Source organism: Dendropsophus ebraccatus, chromosome 3 (assembly GCF_027789765.1).
Source record: "Dendropsophus ebraccatus isolate aDenEbr1 chromosome 3, aDenEbr1.pat, whole genome shotgun sequence".
Classification (NCBI taxonomy): Eukaryota; Metazoa; Chordata; class Amphibia; order Anura; family Hylidae; genus Dendropsophus; species Dendropsophus ebraccatus.
The window spans coordinates 111,667,492-111,685,034 of NC_091456.1; the positions used below are offsets into that span (position 1 = coordinate 111,667,492).

At 42.6% G+C, this 17,543-nt stretch overlaps 1 protein-coding gene across 2 annotated transcripts in view; it reads left to right on the top strand.

Annotated features, from left to right (window-relative positions):
- DOT1L (DOT1 like histone lysine methyltransferase) overlaps nucleotides 1-17,543 on the top strand; it is a 177,357-nt gene that overhangs the window by 140,329 nt on the left and 19,485 nt on the right. For both annotated transcript variants that reach the window (XM_069962499.1, XM_069962500.1), the window contains 9 exons: nucleotides 2,555-2,656; nucleotides 3,645-3,782; nucleotides 5,264-5,389; nucleotides 8,321-8,769; nucleotides 8,898-9,033; nucleotides 9,123-9,266; nucleotides 10,242-10,356; nucleotides 12,884-13,410; nucleotides 14,985-15,190. In XM_069962499.1, coding sequence (XP_069818600.1) covers nucleotides 2,555-2,656; nucleotides 3,645-3,782; nucleotides 5,264-5,389; nucleotides 8,321-8,769; nucleotides 8,898-9,033; nucleotides 9,123-9,266; nucleotides 10,242-10,356; nucleotides 12,884-13,410; nucleotides 14,985-15,190 — 1,943 coding nt within the window. The remainder of the gene's footprint in view (nucleotides 1-2,554; nucleotides 2,657-3,644; nucleotides 3,783-5,263; nucleotides 5,390-8,320; nucleotides 8,770-8,897; nucleotides 9,034-9,122; nucleotides 9,267-10,241; nucleotides 10,357-12,883; nucleotides 13,411-14,984; nucleotides 15,191-17,543) is intronic.

Genomic DNA, 17,543 nt, shown 5'->3' on the forward strand with positions numbered 1-17,543 from the left:
CCCTCTCTGTCTCTCTTCAGTCAGGCTGCTATATACACACACTGAAGCTGCACACACATACTTTCACCTCACTGTAGTGTACATTCTGCAGGATTAGGTCAGGGCAGCAGGGGAGAGATAAGACGTCTGTGTAGCTGACATGCCGGGAGTGAGGAGAAAGATAAGCAAGTGACATCACTCACTCACTGAGTCCACTCGGCAGCAGGAGGGAGTATGGGGGAGGGGGTCCTGTAGCTGGTTATGTGCCGGGAGTCAGTCACGAGTCATTATTGAGTTGCAGAATGACAGATGGCTTACAGTTGCTCAGCCAATGGGAGCTGAGCAAGCCTAGTCACCTGACCAGGCAGGGGAGGGGGAGGCTGGTGTGACAGGAGCTAGCCCAGCCCTCCTGCTGATGACTCATCGTCACTAGAAGGAGCTGAGAGAGCAGCCTGGTGACGACAGTAATTAGGTATGAAGGAGTTTCTTACACTTCCTGGTGGGGGATGAGGGGGGGAAAAGACAGGGAAGGAGGACAGACAGGTGATTGAAGTATATTACAGTGTTATATAACTTTGTAATGTGCTTCAATTACTGGGAAAAAGTTTTTCATGGGAGTGGTCCTTTAACCTTTAACCCCTTCCAGACATAGCCCTTTGATGCACAAAAGTCCGGGTCAGATTAATGCAATGTTCCTCCCTGCCTTCTAAGAGCCATAGCGCTTTTATTTTTCCACCTACAGGGCTGGTTGGGGTTTCATTTTTTTGTGCCATGATCTCTAGTTTTATTAATATCATATTGGTGTAACAGAAAAATTTTGATTGCTCTTTATAAATTTTTTTTGTGATATATAATTTAATAAAATCAGCAATCCTTGTGCGTTTTTTTTGTTTCCGCTTACACCGTTCACTGTGCGGGAACAAAGTTATATTTTAATAGATCGGACAATTCCGCACGCTACAATATTTATATTTTTATAATGGGCAAGGGGGTCTTTTAAACTTTTATTAGGAGGGGGTTTATGAGGGGATTTTTAATACTATTCAAAACTTTGCGGGGGTCCCGATCACACAGTGACAGATGCTTGATCTGTCATTGAGCACCTTAAAAGCAGCGATCGCTGTAGATCGCGGTGTTTAAGGGGTACCTCCGGCACCGGACACCGATGAGAGCGGGATCACTCTCTCTGCAGCGATCTCGCTCTCATCACAAAGCCCCCGTCAATGCAGGAACGTATATAAACATTCCTACTACACAAGGTATGTGCAGTAGTAACGTATATATACAGATTGCTGACGCGAAGGGGTTTCTGTCATCTTTAATATACTCTCCAAATTGCCTACACGGAGAAACCTGGTACCTTTCATATATCAAGCTGTGCTTTCCATGCTTTAAGGGTACCAATCAGCACTGATTGTGCTGATATAGCTTTCAGTGGCAGACAATAGATGTCTTTTGCAGCTCCCCTACCATACCAGCGGAGTCTGCCAGGGTATGTTTATACCTGGTAAAAACATTTTTATACCAGCGTGTGAGGTCAGGAGAGGGGTGTCAACTATATATTTTTTTTTTTTTTTTTTTTTTTTATATCAATTTTTTTTTTCCAGAAAAGAAAATACTTTTTAGTACAAACAAAACACAGATCCCTTTGCCCCCTCCCCCCAACCTTCCTCCCGTAACACTGTACGCAAGTGTTAATGCAGCAAATCTTTATTATCAGGGAATGCAACTCGAGTTGCAATAATACCCCGTTCTATGCGGAGTGGGGGCCTTTACTGCTCAATCAGCAATGGTTCCTGCCTAATCACAGCTCTGTGCCTGTCGCGCTCTGCGTGCATTGACAGGCAGAGACAGACTTGTTAGTTGTCCCTCTGCCTGTTAATCATGCTGATTAGTTCTCTTTAACTCTCCAGTGCGTAGGGTCAGAGATTTTTCCCAAGCTCTTAAACTGAGCATTGTAACCTCACTTCCCATTGTAATCTCCTCACTCCCCCTCCCAAGCCTAACCGTGCTTGAGACTTTACTTTCAACTGACTGGCAATGTGATAGGAGGCATAGGAGGGGGGATGGAGATGTATTCCAGCTTACTGCACTTACAGAGCTTAGAGAAGTCTCTTTGACGGTTTGTACCAGAGAATAAAAGCTTTTTTTTTTTGTAAGTTATGAAGGCGCAGCAGGATATATGAAAGGTATGGTGTATCCTTGACCCATCATCGAACAGGAGGTGTTATGCTTGCTGCACTTCAGGAGCTCAGGAAAGCCTGTCTGACTCTTTGTACTATACAAAGAGGTAATTTTCTATGTACTGGAAGCACAACTGGATATATCAAAGGAACTGTGTGTCTCCTTGTCCCAACAGCTAACAGTGTCAGCAGTTTGGAACATGAATTACAGCTGACAGATTCCCTTTAAAAACACATTGCCACTAAAGAACGCAACAAAAAAATAAAATGCATGAAACATAAAAAGATCACTGGTATATTTTTAGGCCTTAGTTTCGAAATTGCTGTTTGGTGAGGGTGGCCCAATAGGAACACACTAATTCTTCTAATGCTCTTAATCTTATTTTCCGTAGGAGAAAAATTCTAATCTCGTTGGTGCAGCTCAGCAGCTGCTTACTCATTGCCAAGCTCAAAAAGAGGAGATCAAGAAACTGTTTCAACAGAAGCTGGATGAGGTACAGTCAGTTTGTTATGGCTAGGGGCCATCCAAGAAGATAACCTTTTTAATAATGCTGCAGCATTTCCTGAAAATGTACATTTGGATTTGAACAGGACACTTCTGTTTCTTAGTAGGCATACTGTAAATCATTGTCAAACGTCACTCAAAACTCACCCAGGAATGAGGTTGCCTACCTACACTTACTAGCAATTTTTATGACAGGACATTGGTTAATAGTAAATGCTGTGCTCCACTATATGAAATAGATAATAGGTGGGAGTTGAAATGACTGATTGTAAGAGTGACTACTTTGTTCTGTTGATAGCCCTAGATAATCATGGCTCAGATAGACAGTGTACTTTTATAAAGTAAAGGTGGCCATTCAACCTTAATAACCACCGGCTGAACAGTCGATTAGCTGCTGGTTATCTCTTCTGTCCAACCACCATCCTCCCCAAAGCCAAGCAATCCTGTGTTCTATATGGGGAGGGGAGGGTTAAGCCACAGCCAGAGAGCCATAGCCATCATCTGTCAGTGGTCTGTCGAGAGAGCCCCATATGCTGTACCCCAATGGCCAAACCCAACACTTGTATGCGCGTATGGCCAACAAAAGTATACTGTGTATGGGGACCTGATACACATGCCAGCTGTCTGTCTGAGGTATAGGTCAGTGTAGATCTTAAACAGTCCGATAGTGTAATGTAAATGGGACTTGGGACTGTTTAAGATCTACACTGACCTATATCTCTCACAGAAAGCTGGCATGTATGGCATGTCACATATACAAAAAATAATGCATACACATATTTGATCATATACAAATATGCCCATGCAAACACTTTCACACGTATGCACACAAACGAGCACTTGGAGATGTTATGTTTTTTTTTTTAACCTGATGTACCTTTGTACCTCTTTTCATATACTGATTAATCATATTACTGATTAATTAAAGTTAATGGAAAAAGTTACTTATGATTTTATTTTTAATATTGATTTCATAGTTGGGAGTTAAGGCCCTGACATTTAGTGACCTAATCCAGGCCCAGAAGGAGATTTTCGCCCACAATCTTCAACTTAAAGAACATAGTCGGCAACTGGAGCAAGAAAATGGCGAACTGAGGAACCGAAGTCTGTTGTTGGTGAGATGAAGAAATGCGATAAATGAAATTAGTAGAATATAAGAGACTTCTTTTCTCTGCCACTAGTATCTCTGTATATCAGCCTTTTTGTAGGCTGCCATGTTGGTTGGTAGGTTAAGGTTAAGATTGTATACCTAGATGTTCTTTTACTGATAGAGAAAGCTACTGAAACAGTGTTTTTTTTTTTTTGTTTTTTCTGGCTGTAATCTATTTTACTTTTTTAACGTTTATTATTTGGGGGGCTGCAATCTTGTTTAAAACGTAACTATAATTTCAGTAGCCAAAAAATGAAATTCCTCAAATAAAAAGCCCTCGTGTTACCCTTTAAAAAGAGCCCTAAACTGCGTTGATCGCTTGTACGCTCGCTGAGATATCACCTGTTGTTTGGCTCAGAGGAATAAATGGATTTTTCTTCTGGCTGAGACAAAGTGGGCGTGGCCTATCCCTCATCTCCCTGGCTGTGTCCCTCCATACACTGAGCAGCACCTTAGCAGATGTATCACACATAGCAGGATTAGATACAGCCCCAACATACAGTATCACAATGTAAGATTAGATTCAGAGCCCCAGCAGATGGTATCACACACAGTGGGATTAGATACAGTCATCTGCTCTCATTACACTGTAGGATAATGTCAGCTCCAGCTCTTCCCCTGCGCTGCTCCTCACACACAACACCCTCAGCTCTGCTTAGTCACCTCTGTGAGGGGAGGGGGAAGAGTGTGCTGCTAGGAAGGGGGGAGGAGGGTTTGTTTATGTGTGTGTTAGGGCTGTTATCTGATCCTCCTGTCAGAGTCTGTACACTCAGGACGGATCTGCAGGGAGGGGGCGTGTCCAGCAGAAATGCAGAAATAAGTCACAGCCAGAGAGCGCTATAAGGGCTTAATCAGCCTTATGTATTTAAAAACCTGTTAATTTTAGGTTATTAATGTATATTGGAAAAATTCTTATCATGACCTAAGCTAACTAAAACGGAATGGTAAAAATATTTTATAGTTGCGCTTTAAGCGGTTAACAGCCTTTAATGACATGCATTGCGAAAGGCCTTGGGGACATAAACTCAGGGGACAATTCCTGTCTTTTGTCTAACACATTACGAGACATGCTCTGTGACCTTTGAAAAAGTCATTCCAAATAGAGCTGCTATTGTCTTATACTGATGTTATCCATCTCCTGATGTCAGCTTGTCTCTCCCAGAAAGTGGTCACGTGGTGATTTTCTAGCATGCTATCTCCACCAACATCACCTATTGATGGTTGATCTGGAGAGCTCCATACACCTTATACCTATGGCCAAACCTGCCGGCTATGGCTGACAAAAGTATAAGGTCTATTAAATGAAAAGATTTCAGTATTTTATAATATAGACAGTAAAATGGAAAATTAGAACAAAAAAATCACCAACATTTCTTGATTTCATCAATTGATAATTTTCTGATGTCACATTCCCTTAAATTTTTCTGTTGATGGTTTTTATTACAGCTAAAAGCCCGTTGTGAAGAGCTAAAGCTGGACTGGAATACACTGTCCCTGGAGAATCTGATGAAGGAAAAAATGGCACTAAAAAATCAGATTTCAGAGAAGCAAAAGCACTGTTTGGAGTTACAGGTATGTAATCTGATTCTTTTCTTCCAGCCTTTCTTAAAAGGAATTAGTAACTAAAATGTGAAAGAGAATCTTTAGGCAATACAGATTGATTTTAATACCGCAAGGGACAGGGAGGCAGCATCGTCCGATAATCGCATGTCGGCTGATCGTTGTCTGTCATTGTCTTTCAACATGTTGAAAGACAAACGACTTAGATAGCAATGATCTGCTGCTGTCACTCCATGGAATAGGAGCTTTGGCAGCAGACCTATCTAGCGATCACCCAGGTAGCCCCCCGCAGCTCTTACCCAGTCGTTGCCGATGTGTGTAGTAGCGCCGGCAGCGAGCGGGAAACGAGGAGCAAACTGGCACTAACAGAGCTTGGTTGCTCCTCTCCATTGCCCGGTGTAATAGGGGCTTAACATTGCAGCGCACTGAAGTATTAAAGGTATCCTAACCTATTAGAATCACCTAACCTGCTGTGTCTTCGCCTTTAACAAGTATGAGGCTGTGCAGTCTTTGAAATGCTATAAAATTGAAGATTACTGAAGAAGCTAAGAAATGAATCAAAATGTAGCCATTGTCAGCATATACAGACATAGTTTATGAGAAGTGCTCTCTCAGATTACAGGCAGCACACACAGCTACTACTTAGACTATACATAACGGCTTTTAAATTCTAGTACTTTAGCTGCAAAGGAATTCTAATCATTCTTGTTGTAGTACTGTTAAAGCATGTAAAATATTGCCCTCACCTGTTCATGAAACAGCCTAAAGCCCCTATTACACAGGGGAATCAGAGGGAGCAAGCAAGCGCTCTTTTGCTCCTCGTTCCCCGCTCGCTGTCTGCGCATGTAATAGCACCAGCAGCGAGCAGGTAAGTGCAGGGAGGTTCAGGAGGCGCTGACCAGACAATGTTTACAGTCTAGGAGATAGCAGTGGTCTTATTCCATGGAGCAACGGCAGCAGATTGTTGTTGCCATCGTTTTTGTCTGTATTTTATCATGTTGAAAGCTGAAACTCTGACCTAAACCCTTCATCTAATTGTGGATACACTCGAATGAAAGCTGAAAGTCTGGACAATGAGGAAGATTTTTCAAGATGCACCCTTTTTCTGTAGTGTGTGGCAGCTGTATTGCCCGATTGACAGATTTTGAAAGATTTTTTTCAGCCAAAGCCAGGAATGGATTTGAAAAGAGGAGAAATCTCAGTCTTTCCTCTACGACCTGTTTTCTGTTTATAGCCTGTTCCTGGCTTTGCCTAAAAAAAATGTCAGACATCTGCTGCTGCTTGAAATTCAGTCTGTGCCATTGTTTCAATAGGATGTCTTGTGCGCCCGAGCTCTCTGCCCAAAGAGTGGACACATTTTTTGGGCGGAGAGCTGAGGCGAGCAACGGTGCATGAGACATCCCAATGAGGCTGAATTGGCGAAGGCTTCCGCCACTTTTACTTAAGGGGTATGTTCTCACTGAGGAATAGGCGAGGATTTAAAGAGGGAAGTTTTCTGCATGAAATTCCTCACCTATTCAGCTGTGGCTTGTCAATTTTATTGGGCAGAAAACAGATCCACAGTGGAAAATTCTCTGCGAAAATTCCACTGTGTGAACAACAGAGCCGAATTCCCACTAAACACAATCGGACATTACTCTGTATATATTTTATGGGAGGAATTTCAAGAGGAATCCGAGGGCAAGTATGAGTGGATTCCGCTTCAAATTCCTTACCTATTCCTCAGTGTGCACATACTCTAATTAGGTTTTCCAGGATAAATTCATAATGTGCAGTGCTGCAGGGGACATGAGTGATGTATGCTTACCTGTCCTGCTCCACCTCAGCTGCTGTATCCCAGGTCTCCCGCTTGCCACCGCTGTCAGCATTTTGACAACATCTGTTGATGTGCCACTCCCACCAGAAATGGCCACTCAGCATAGACAGTATAGACTGCATTAAAAAAATAAGTTATGGGTGGAAAACCCTTGTTGATGAAGATACGGCAGTCGCTGACCATTTTAATAACTTCTGCTCAGTTTTTTTTGTAAGAGGCTTTCATTATGGTTGGACATAGGGTCTTTGCTTCATCGTATGAGCAGGTGATGGGAGTAGTAGCTGGGTTATGCCTATCACTTGCCTGATGCCGCCAGGTGCAGGGGGAGCCGCTCATCACACTGGAGCGATCATGCCCCCTGCGCTCCCCCTCCTCCTTCCGGGTCTGGCAAACTTCCCCCTATCTCGGCTGACTCCCCGCCTGGCCGCCGCTCTCACATACCGGCTCCCGGTGCTTCCTGGTTTCCCCGGCCGGCACGTGTGGGAAAGGATGGTCAGTAAGGATCAGAAAGGATGGACACCAGGAAGCACTATGAGCAGATGATGGGGGAATAATACTGCGTATAGGTGGCGGTGGCAGCACCGAGCAGGGAGGGAGGGGAGAGGTAGATGCACCGGCACATCTCTCCCTCCCTGCTCATCTCTCCCTCCCTGCTCGGTGCCCTGCAAATGTACTGATTGAAAACATATATGGAATACTTTGGGGAGCAAGGACAATTGCTCCCCAAAGTATTTTATAAATGTATTCATCCAATAAAGCACACTGTACATAACATTACATTAGTTTACATAGACATCCATCGACACAATAGACTTCTACATATAGAGCGCCCCCTGCTGGACACTCCATAGGAAGTACAACGGTCGTCGTGACGTCACTGTTTCTGAGAATTCTAACACTCCATGATCTACTAAATTTAGGGAAATAGCCCTATATGTGCATTTCCCATAATTAATGTACATTAGAAATTTTCCTAGTAAAAACATATCAAAAAATAATTTTGGCCGGACTTCTCCTTTAATGGCATATAGCATTGTTCAATAGTTTTTTTTCTATCCCCTTTAAGTGTATAGGTTATATTCTATTCATATGCAAATTTCTTTCTTTTCCCTTTTTTTTCCGTTTAGATAAGCATAGTAGAGCTGGAGAAGTTTCAGAGGCAACAAGAGTTGCTTCAGCTAAAGTCTACCACTTTGTCTGAGGACCCACCACCAAATAGCGGTCGTCCCAAGGGTAGTTATGCTACTCGCTACCCACCAGAGGGATCACAATCACGTCTACTTCCTGCTCAGTCATCCACCTTCAATGGCATGAGTCCCGAACCCTTAATTAATGGTCATGCTTCTCATTATGAACTGTACCACTCATGCCGTGGTGGAGGCAGTAGGCCCTGCTCTAAAGAAAGCACACCGTCCCGTGTAGATCACAATGATATGCATGCATCACGGCACAAGGGAGAAAAAAATGGCCAGTCTCAACCAGACTACACACGCTACTCACCTGCTAAAATTGCTTTGAGGCGCCATCTGAATCAAGATCCTGCCCCTAATTCCAGAGGCTCTGACATTAATCTTAGGTAAGAATTGTATTCTTGATCTTTCCATATAAAATTTTGTCAATACAACTCTTCAGTGAAACATTCACAGTTTTAACCAAGATTAGTTTTGCATGATTGATGTATTACCATCTTTTTATTTTACGTAGAAGTGAAGTGGTGAAAGAAAATAGTTTTTTGTCCTCAAGTTCTGGAATCTTAAATGGAGTCCAGCTAAGTCCTCAGGGGTCACACCCTTCATCTCCTGAGGCAGGACAGACTTCCATAGAAAGAGGAACCGATAAGGTGGGTTACTACCCCTAAGCACAGTTTGGCTGATCTGATTAAAGGAGCGGAATAAATCAAAGGTTTACTGTTTACTTTTTGTCTTTCAGATGTCCAGAGACCGTACCTCTACTCCTAACCCTGAAACAATCACCAGTTTGCCTATTAGTATCCCACTTAGCACAGTCCAACCTAACAAACTGCCAGTCAGTATCCCTCTGGCCAGTGTGGTCTTGCCAAGTCGTGTAGAAAAGGTATGAAGTTGTGTATAAAGGTATTTCCTTTGTGCCCAACCTCTGGCCATGACTGTTAATAATTACTTAGGCTCTGAAGTTTACTATACTGTTTGTTTGCAAAATAAATGTTGTATTACATGTTGTCTATCCAAGGAGGTTTCTGAGCCAAAACATATTGATTCTGCTGAAGACACAAAAAATTGTGTGTGAGCTTTTCTCTCTGTCTCCCCCTCTTTCCCCCTTTCCATCTGAGACAGCTGATGTAAACAAGTCCATGACTGGCTTTAAATGCAATATTGTAGCTTCTTTGTAATGCTGGGAGGGTTAATCACAGTAAGTTCCTTAGCAACTTGACCTCAGATCAACCCTTAGCATGGGCAGCAACATATCAAAAGTTATGTTTTAGTGGAATACCCCTTTAAGAAAACATCAGAATTTTAAAGCGTTTGGTAGACAAGTCAACATAAAGCCGGGTATCTACTTGTGGTCATCTTTATGCTTAGATAAAAATTATCTTTAACTTAAACACTGCATATTTTTTGCCTTAAAGGGGTTTCTCTGCAACTGAGACACTGATCAGTGGAGGGTCTAATTGGTGTCATCATATATGAATCACAAGAATGGGAGCCTAGTCCCTCTGGCTGAATAGAGTGGCTGTCTGACATGTGCGATGCTGCTCTGTTGAAACAATTGTAGGGTCACGACACTTTGTGTGGTCATCTGTCCATTAAGTTGATCACTTAGAATTTCTTTATAGCATTGTCTTCCAGTCAACTGACAGTCCAACATTTTAGGCAGGGTCTAATAGGCCTTTATACATGGCAGACCTGGTGGCCATTGTTAAGATGGGCATACATCTCCAAATTGTATATTTCACTTGCCAAGTTTGTGCTATAATACTTTCTTTTTTGGAATTATATAATTTTAATGTTTCCGATTACCTCATCATACAGTACATTTTGACTTTGCTTTCTTATGTAAATTTTATTCCAGAGAAACAGTCCCAGTCCTGGTTGTCATAGTAGGGACAGCTCAAGCATGGATATTCAGTATGGTGCTACTACAAACATCAATTATGCAGCAGTCTCAAAGTCACTGGCTACCTCAGGTAACGTTTATTCGTGTTCATTTATCCACAAAGAGATAATAGAATTCATGGCATAATAGATATAGAGATAATAGTTCATGGCAGGCTGCAGTGTTTAATTTTCACTTTTCACATTTCACTACGGTTAATTTTAATAAAATTCCAGTTGTTAGAATGTTTTTGTGACGTTTTCTTGTTTTGCAACTGCATACAGAATGCAGTGCACAGTTTTTGTCATTTGGACACTATGTTGCTGAAATATAGCGATTAGTATATGGTAAGACTGCACTCCACTGTTGGAGGTGCTCGTGGCAGAGCAGACTGAACAGTAAGTAGAAAGCAGCACTTTCTGTGCTTTCTGTGAGTGCTGGAATTTCTTCATAGTATTTATTTGGCAATAGGACTGGACTGTTAAAGGTGTAGTCCTGGGAAAAAAAAAATCCACTGGTGCAATAAATTCAAGTTTAACCCCTTCAAGACAGAGCCCTTTGATGCTCAAAAGTCCGGGTCAAATTAAAGCAATGTTCCTCCCCGCCTTCTAAGAGCCATAGCGCTTTGATTTTTCCACCTACAGGGCTGGTTGGGGTGTCATTTTTTTGTCCCATGATCTCTAGTTTTTATTAATATCATATTGGTGTGACGGAAAAATTTTGATTGCCTTTTATACATTTTTTTTGTGACATATAGTCTAATAAAATCAGCAATCCTGGTGCGTTTTTTTCCCCCCGTTTACGCTGTTCACTGTGCGGAAACAATAATGTTATATTTTAATAGATCGGACAATTCTGCACTCTACGATATGTAATATATTTATTTTATATTTTTACTTTTATAATGGGCTAGGGGGTCTTTTAAACTTTGATTGGGGGGGTTATAAGGTTTTTTTTTTTTTTTTTTTTAACACTTTCATTCACTGTAAAATATGCAATCATTAGATTGCATGTACTGATCTATGCTATGCCATAACATAGATCAGTGTTATTGGCGATCTATGTATAGAGCCTGCATGAGGGCAGGCTCTACCCATTGATCGCCGATCCGACAGGACGGAGGTAAGGAGCTTACCCCCGCCTGTCAGCACATGTTTCTGCCTGTCTGCTACGGGGGTCCTGTTCACTCAGTGACAGATGCTTGATCTGTCACTAGGCACCTTAAACGCCGCGATCGCTGTAGATCACTGCGTTTAAAGTGACACTGTCACCCCCTTTGTGCATTCTGACATCTCTACACAGGTGTAAAGGGTAAATTTAGCGTTTTTCATACCTTATTTCATATCATACGTCATGGTGTTTGTTCAAGTAAAAAGTGTCCTTTTATCAACTGTAGCGTGTATTAAGTGGGCGTGGCCTCACGGCATTAGCACCACTTAGCCCCGCCCACAACAGCCCCGCCCCTCGCCGGCCATTGGAACGGGCTAGCCGAAAGGTCTAGACCCCACCCTCTTTACGGCGGCCAACCAATGGGCGTCAAGGGGGCGTGGCTAAGTGGCGCTAATGTTGCGAGGTCACGCCCACTTAATACAATCTGCAGTTGATAAAAGGACACTTTTTACTTGAACAAACACCATGATGTATGATATGAAATAAGGTATGAAAAACACTAAATTTACCCTTTACACCTGTGTAGAGAAGTAATAATGCAAAAAGGGGGTGACTGTGTCACTTTAAGGGGTTAATGAAAGTCAGCTGCGGGATCGCAGCTGACGCTCATTACCTCCAGCCCCGGACACTGATGTGAGTGGGATTGCTCTCACTGCAGCGATCCCGCTCACATCAGGTAGCCCCGTCAGTGTCAGGAACGTATATATACATTCCTACTGCACGGGGTATGTGCAGTAGGAACGTATATATACAGATTGCTGACGGGAAGGGGTTAAAGAAGTTTAAAAATTGTTTCGGTACTTTTCGAATGCTTGCGTTCTTTACAGTCCGACACGCTGCTACCTGCTGCCATCTCTGTCCATGTCAACATCTGTTCCGAGTAGTGGCAAGTCCTTGTAGGAAATCTCTTTCTCTGGACAGTTCCTAACCCGAATACAGGTGACAGCAAGGAGTACTGTGTCTGGCTGGAAATAATGGATTATTTTCTGGGCATACAGCATCGGTACTGGAAAAATTTAGTTTTTAAATAGAAATATGAATTTTAAAAAAATTCTCTGGAAAACCCTTCTGCAAGCTGCTCGTGTATTTGATAAATGTTGATAAATTCCACATATTTTAGTGACATCCATTGGAAACCCAATGTCAAAACCTCTCATGCTGTTTTCCAATATCTGCTGTTTGGAGAAATCAAACATGCCCACTCCATAATTCCCTGGCTTATGCAGCCTCTTAGCTATCTCACTATTGTCAATAAAACCGTAACAGTCATCCAATTGCTATATATTTATGGGACAGTTGAGAGTGGTCAGATTTTAGAATTCAGCCTTAGTATTGCAAGCATGTTTATTATTTCTAAATGTATTGGCTACATTCTTTTTCTATAAAGCTAATTTGGAAGGGACCCACTAGTCCGATAAAATAAAAACGTCCTCATTTTTTATTTTCAGGATTCTTTTACCCAACCTGGTCATCATCCTTGAATGGACCAGTTTTGAACAGCCATGGATCAGAGACAGATTGCATGGATGACTCCTCAAATTCAGGCACGCTTTCAAATTCTGGAGGATCTCGGAGTTCCACCCCTTGCCATCACCAGCAGTCTCAGCGTTCACCTGTTCACTATGCCATATCGAACAGTCCACGTGCACTTCAAGATTCTTGCAAACTTTCTGGTGATGCAGAAATAGATACAAGTGATGCAGAAGGTGAAGCCAAGAGGCGTATTATCTTTACTATAACCAGTGGAGGCGGAAGTTCCTCTGGGAGGTCACCATCAAGCAAACATAGCCCATTGACTGCAACTATTCGAATGGAGTGTGGTCCAGGGCAGGATGGTAGAAGAAGAGGAAACAGAAGAAAAAGATCCTTAGCAAGCAGTCACTCATTAATGATTTCACCCAAGCGTCGATCACTTCCAACATCACTTGGGCTGACTGGGTTCACTTCAGGGTCTCCATTGAACATAAGCTCCATGGTATGCAAAATTCAGAATTTATTAGTCAAGAATATACTATTTATACTTAAAGTTAAATATTTTTGCAAATACAGTGGTACCTTTGTTCTTGAACTTAATTGGTTCCGGAGGGCAGTTTGAGAACCGAGCAGTGTCTTCCCATAGGAAATAATGTAAATGTGTTTAATTGGTTCCAGCACCCACCAATAATTACCTACAGTATTATACTAAAAAAGTGCCCAGTTTAAGCACTACAGAACAGCACTATATTATACAGTACATTTTAAACAAGAAATGTTCAACAAAACCAGCAATTATAGTACAGTAGTCACTAACTCCTCACTCATCCTTTACTGTATAGTGCACCCTTTCCCCAGCACTTTAAGGGATGGGAGATGGCGGTGCACTGACTGTACTACTACTGTACTGTGTATACACTCCAGCAATCTTGTACAGTACTGTACTGTATGTGAAGCCTCATTTTAAATCAGGTACAACCCATGATCCACACTTTCAAAAACGTTCAAATAACTAGCAAAGTTTTAATTCCAAACGTTACTTCTGGGTTATTTTCTTTGGAATACTGAACAGTTTCAGATACTTTCAAACGCTGAGGTATTACTTCAAGACTTAATGCCAAAAAAGTGTTTGAGATCTGAAGCAAGCTTTCCTGAAAAATACTGTTTGAGAACTGAACTGTTTTGAATTCAGAGCGGTTTGAGAATGAGGTATCACTGTATATTAAAGGGGTACTCCGTGCTAGAGGTATTTTTACCATTTCAAAGCAGTTCAGCTCAGAGGGGTTCCTGTCTCGACTGCTGAATGGCTAGGCTGTCTTGAGGCGTCACGTCTCAAGCTGCAGCTCAGACCAGGAAGCGGGACAGGAGAACGGAGCAACGCGATCCGGGACCCAGCGATGAAACCAGAGAGGTTAGTAACCGGCGGCGTCTATATCCACCCCCTCCACGGCCATACACTAAAAATACCTCTAGCCCGGAGTACCCCTTTAATTTAGCAAACGTGTCTTGGCTATTCATTTTCTCCCCTTGTTGCAAGTGAATTCTTTAATGGCATATTTTTAAGATTAAGTAAAAGAAACATAATGGAATCGCTTAATAGTAAAGCTAAAATGAAGGAATCGCTATTTCTAGAATCTTCCAGTCACGATCTACATCCCAGATGGCTTATTCCGACCATGAAGTCTCCTAGACTGGGGCAGATGACATGCCAAAAATGATATATCAAAACTGTACGAAATTGGCTGAATCAAAAGGGATGTACATTCACAGTAGGCCAAAAAGAACAACCATGTTGCGTGTATGACGTGATGAAGGTTATAATACATGATGAAGCAAATTCTTATTTTCTGCGGACTTCTGCTTTAAAGGGAACACTACATAATTTAAACTTTCTTGTGTAAAATGCCAGAAATTTAATTGAAACTTTTTTGGTTACCTTACACTGTTAGGATAAATGCAGTTAATAAACATCTAATCCTAAATGTATTGCAATTTGTTTACATAATGTGTAGTTTGCTTGTATATGGATTACATTTAATTTATATGTAAGTATGACCCTTGTTTTATTCTTTTCAGGTTAATAACATTAACCAACCTTTGGAAATAACTGCTATTTCCTCCCCGGAGAACTCTCTGAAAAACTCTCCTGCTCCATACCAGGATCACGATTTGCCCCCAGTACTGAAAAAAGAAAAACCCATTTCCTCCAATAATGGTGTTCATTATTCTCCCCTCACAACAGAGGATGAGGCAGAATCTGAAGATGAAATCCAGAGTACAAGGTGAAGTTGGGGAAAATATAATTTACTGCTTTTTGCTGATCCTATTACAGCTGTTGGTTCAGGTCTTGTCCTGTATGGAAGCAGTAGAGCATTATTAAATCTTTTGCGTTTTACATGAATGTTTGGTCCTTAGAGTTATAGATTATCCTGCAATAAATCCCTAGTCCATAACATTGCTCTTGCAAATGGTTATACCTGACTACTAGATACATAAATGCAGTTTGCTTTTGTGTGTTTGCACTGTACCTGGTCACTGAAGCCCATCATGGTGGTGCCCTGCACTTTAAATTCCTCCACAGCAGGATTTTTCTGTTTATGATTTTGGTAGTGCAGACTCTATGGATGTAATAATGCTTTTAGATTAAAATCTGGTTAGGTTAGTTTGCATGGATTGTTTTACATGACTTTATATAAGGGCTTGATTTCTTTTAAAAAGAGACAAGGATTCCATTCACTATAAGGGGTATAATACAACAAACCAAGCTATTCTGCTTCTCATGCAACACTAAACAGACAAAATAGAATTACGTTCAGAGCTTAAGGCACAGCAATGGTAGGACAAAATAAAAACAGTGAATGGACATTTGGAGACCTAGAAAATGAATGCATTAAAAAAACTACTTTCAGATAAAAACCAGTGCAGTTGAAAAGTGAAACAGTTGCCCTCAGTGAACAGATAAAAGGGTTTTTCTGTAGCCTCCTCCCACCGCCTAATCAGCGGGAGGCAGAGAATCTTCCCATAGACTCTGCGGTCGTAACAACTGTGGTGTCTATGTTGTTAACTGTTCAGGGGGAGCACGGCTCCCCTCCGGGCAGTGGCAGCAGGAGGAGGCTGTGTGAAACAGCCTCCTCCCACTGTCAGTTTTCAGATGGGGACAGTGGGGTGAGGCAGGGAAAGCATGGCGTCCATGGATGTCATGATGCAGAATGGCACTGCTTTTCATGACGTCCCTGGATGTCATTTTGGGAGAAGGGGTTAATCAGTCAGGGTCTGGGTTATCTGTCTTGCTATAGGTGATGTGCCCTATAGAAATTCTTTTAGCCATATCTCCTTCAGCGGGATAAAGAATGCAGTGAGCCAGAGAGTGGTGCTTTGCTGTGCTGTTCTTCTTGCTCTGTACAATGATTGTGGGTTAGACGTTTGTATGGGTCATAGATGGGGTGTTGAGACATTTCTCTGCCAATTTTTTTTTTTACCAAAAGACAGGGACACTTTAATCAAATTGATATGGTCGCCAGGCCTATATAAAATCTTACACGACATGGAGAGAAAGGAACTGCTGTACATCCCATCTATGGCTGATACTAATGCCGCTAGGCCTATTTTAAAATTCAACACCAGGGTGTCTGTATATAATTTGATCAAACCATAATAGCCCTGTGTACCACGTGCAGGTCCCCTGGTTCACACAGGTCCCTACGCTATCTCCACACCGTGTCGGTCAGTAACTGCCAACCCCGCAAAGCGTGCACATGCAGGGAAGGGAGGCCATGGAATGACCCTGCAACCCCAATGTCACAGGACCAAACCCAAAATGCCCCACCAGAACCCGGCCAGCACCACCGGCGGGGAAGGATGCCCCCAAACAACACAAGTATGAATATGGTATTACACTCACCACTGCTGCTCACACAGAATGGGGAAGACATAAGGTACTGACATGTGAGCACAGGCATATTCTGCTAATTTTGGTCATGTGGGTCTTATAAAGGAGTGCGAGCTGTTCAGAAAAAGGGAGAACTGTAAAACACGACATGGAGAGAAAGCAACGGCTGCACATCCCATCTATGGCTGATTCTAATGCCGCTAATGGAGATCTTAATGGAGAGAGTTTTTAACGATGGTTTATTGCACTAATTTTTACTGCTGCCTCGTGATCCTATTGCTCATTGCGATTATGGTTTTAAGGCAACAGTGTTGCCCTGAGTAGTTGGGCCAAAGATCAGCCAGTGAACAGGCAAATGCTCATTCATTGGCTTAAAGGGAACCTGTCACCCCCCGTGTCGGGGTGACAGGCTCCCGACCCCCCGCTACAGCCCCCTATACTCACCTGATCCCACCGGGTCCCGCTTCTGGATCCGGACGGGTCACGGAGATATCAGCCGCTGCAGCCTGGCGCGCTCGCTGAGAGAGTCCAACGCTCATAGAGAATGTTGGAGCGCTGGACTCTTAGTCATTCTCTATGAGCGTTGGACTGCAGGGCTGCAGCGGCTGAGATCTCCGTGACCCGACCTGATCCAGAAGCGGGACCCGGCGGGATCAGGTGAGTATAGGGGGCTGTTGCGGGGGTCCGGGAGCCTGTCACCCCGGCAAGGGGGGAAACAGGTTCCCTTTAATACATCTCTTTAGTAT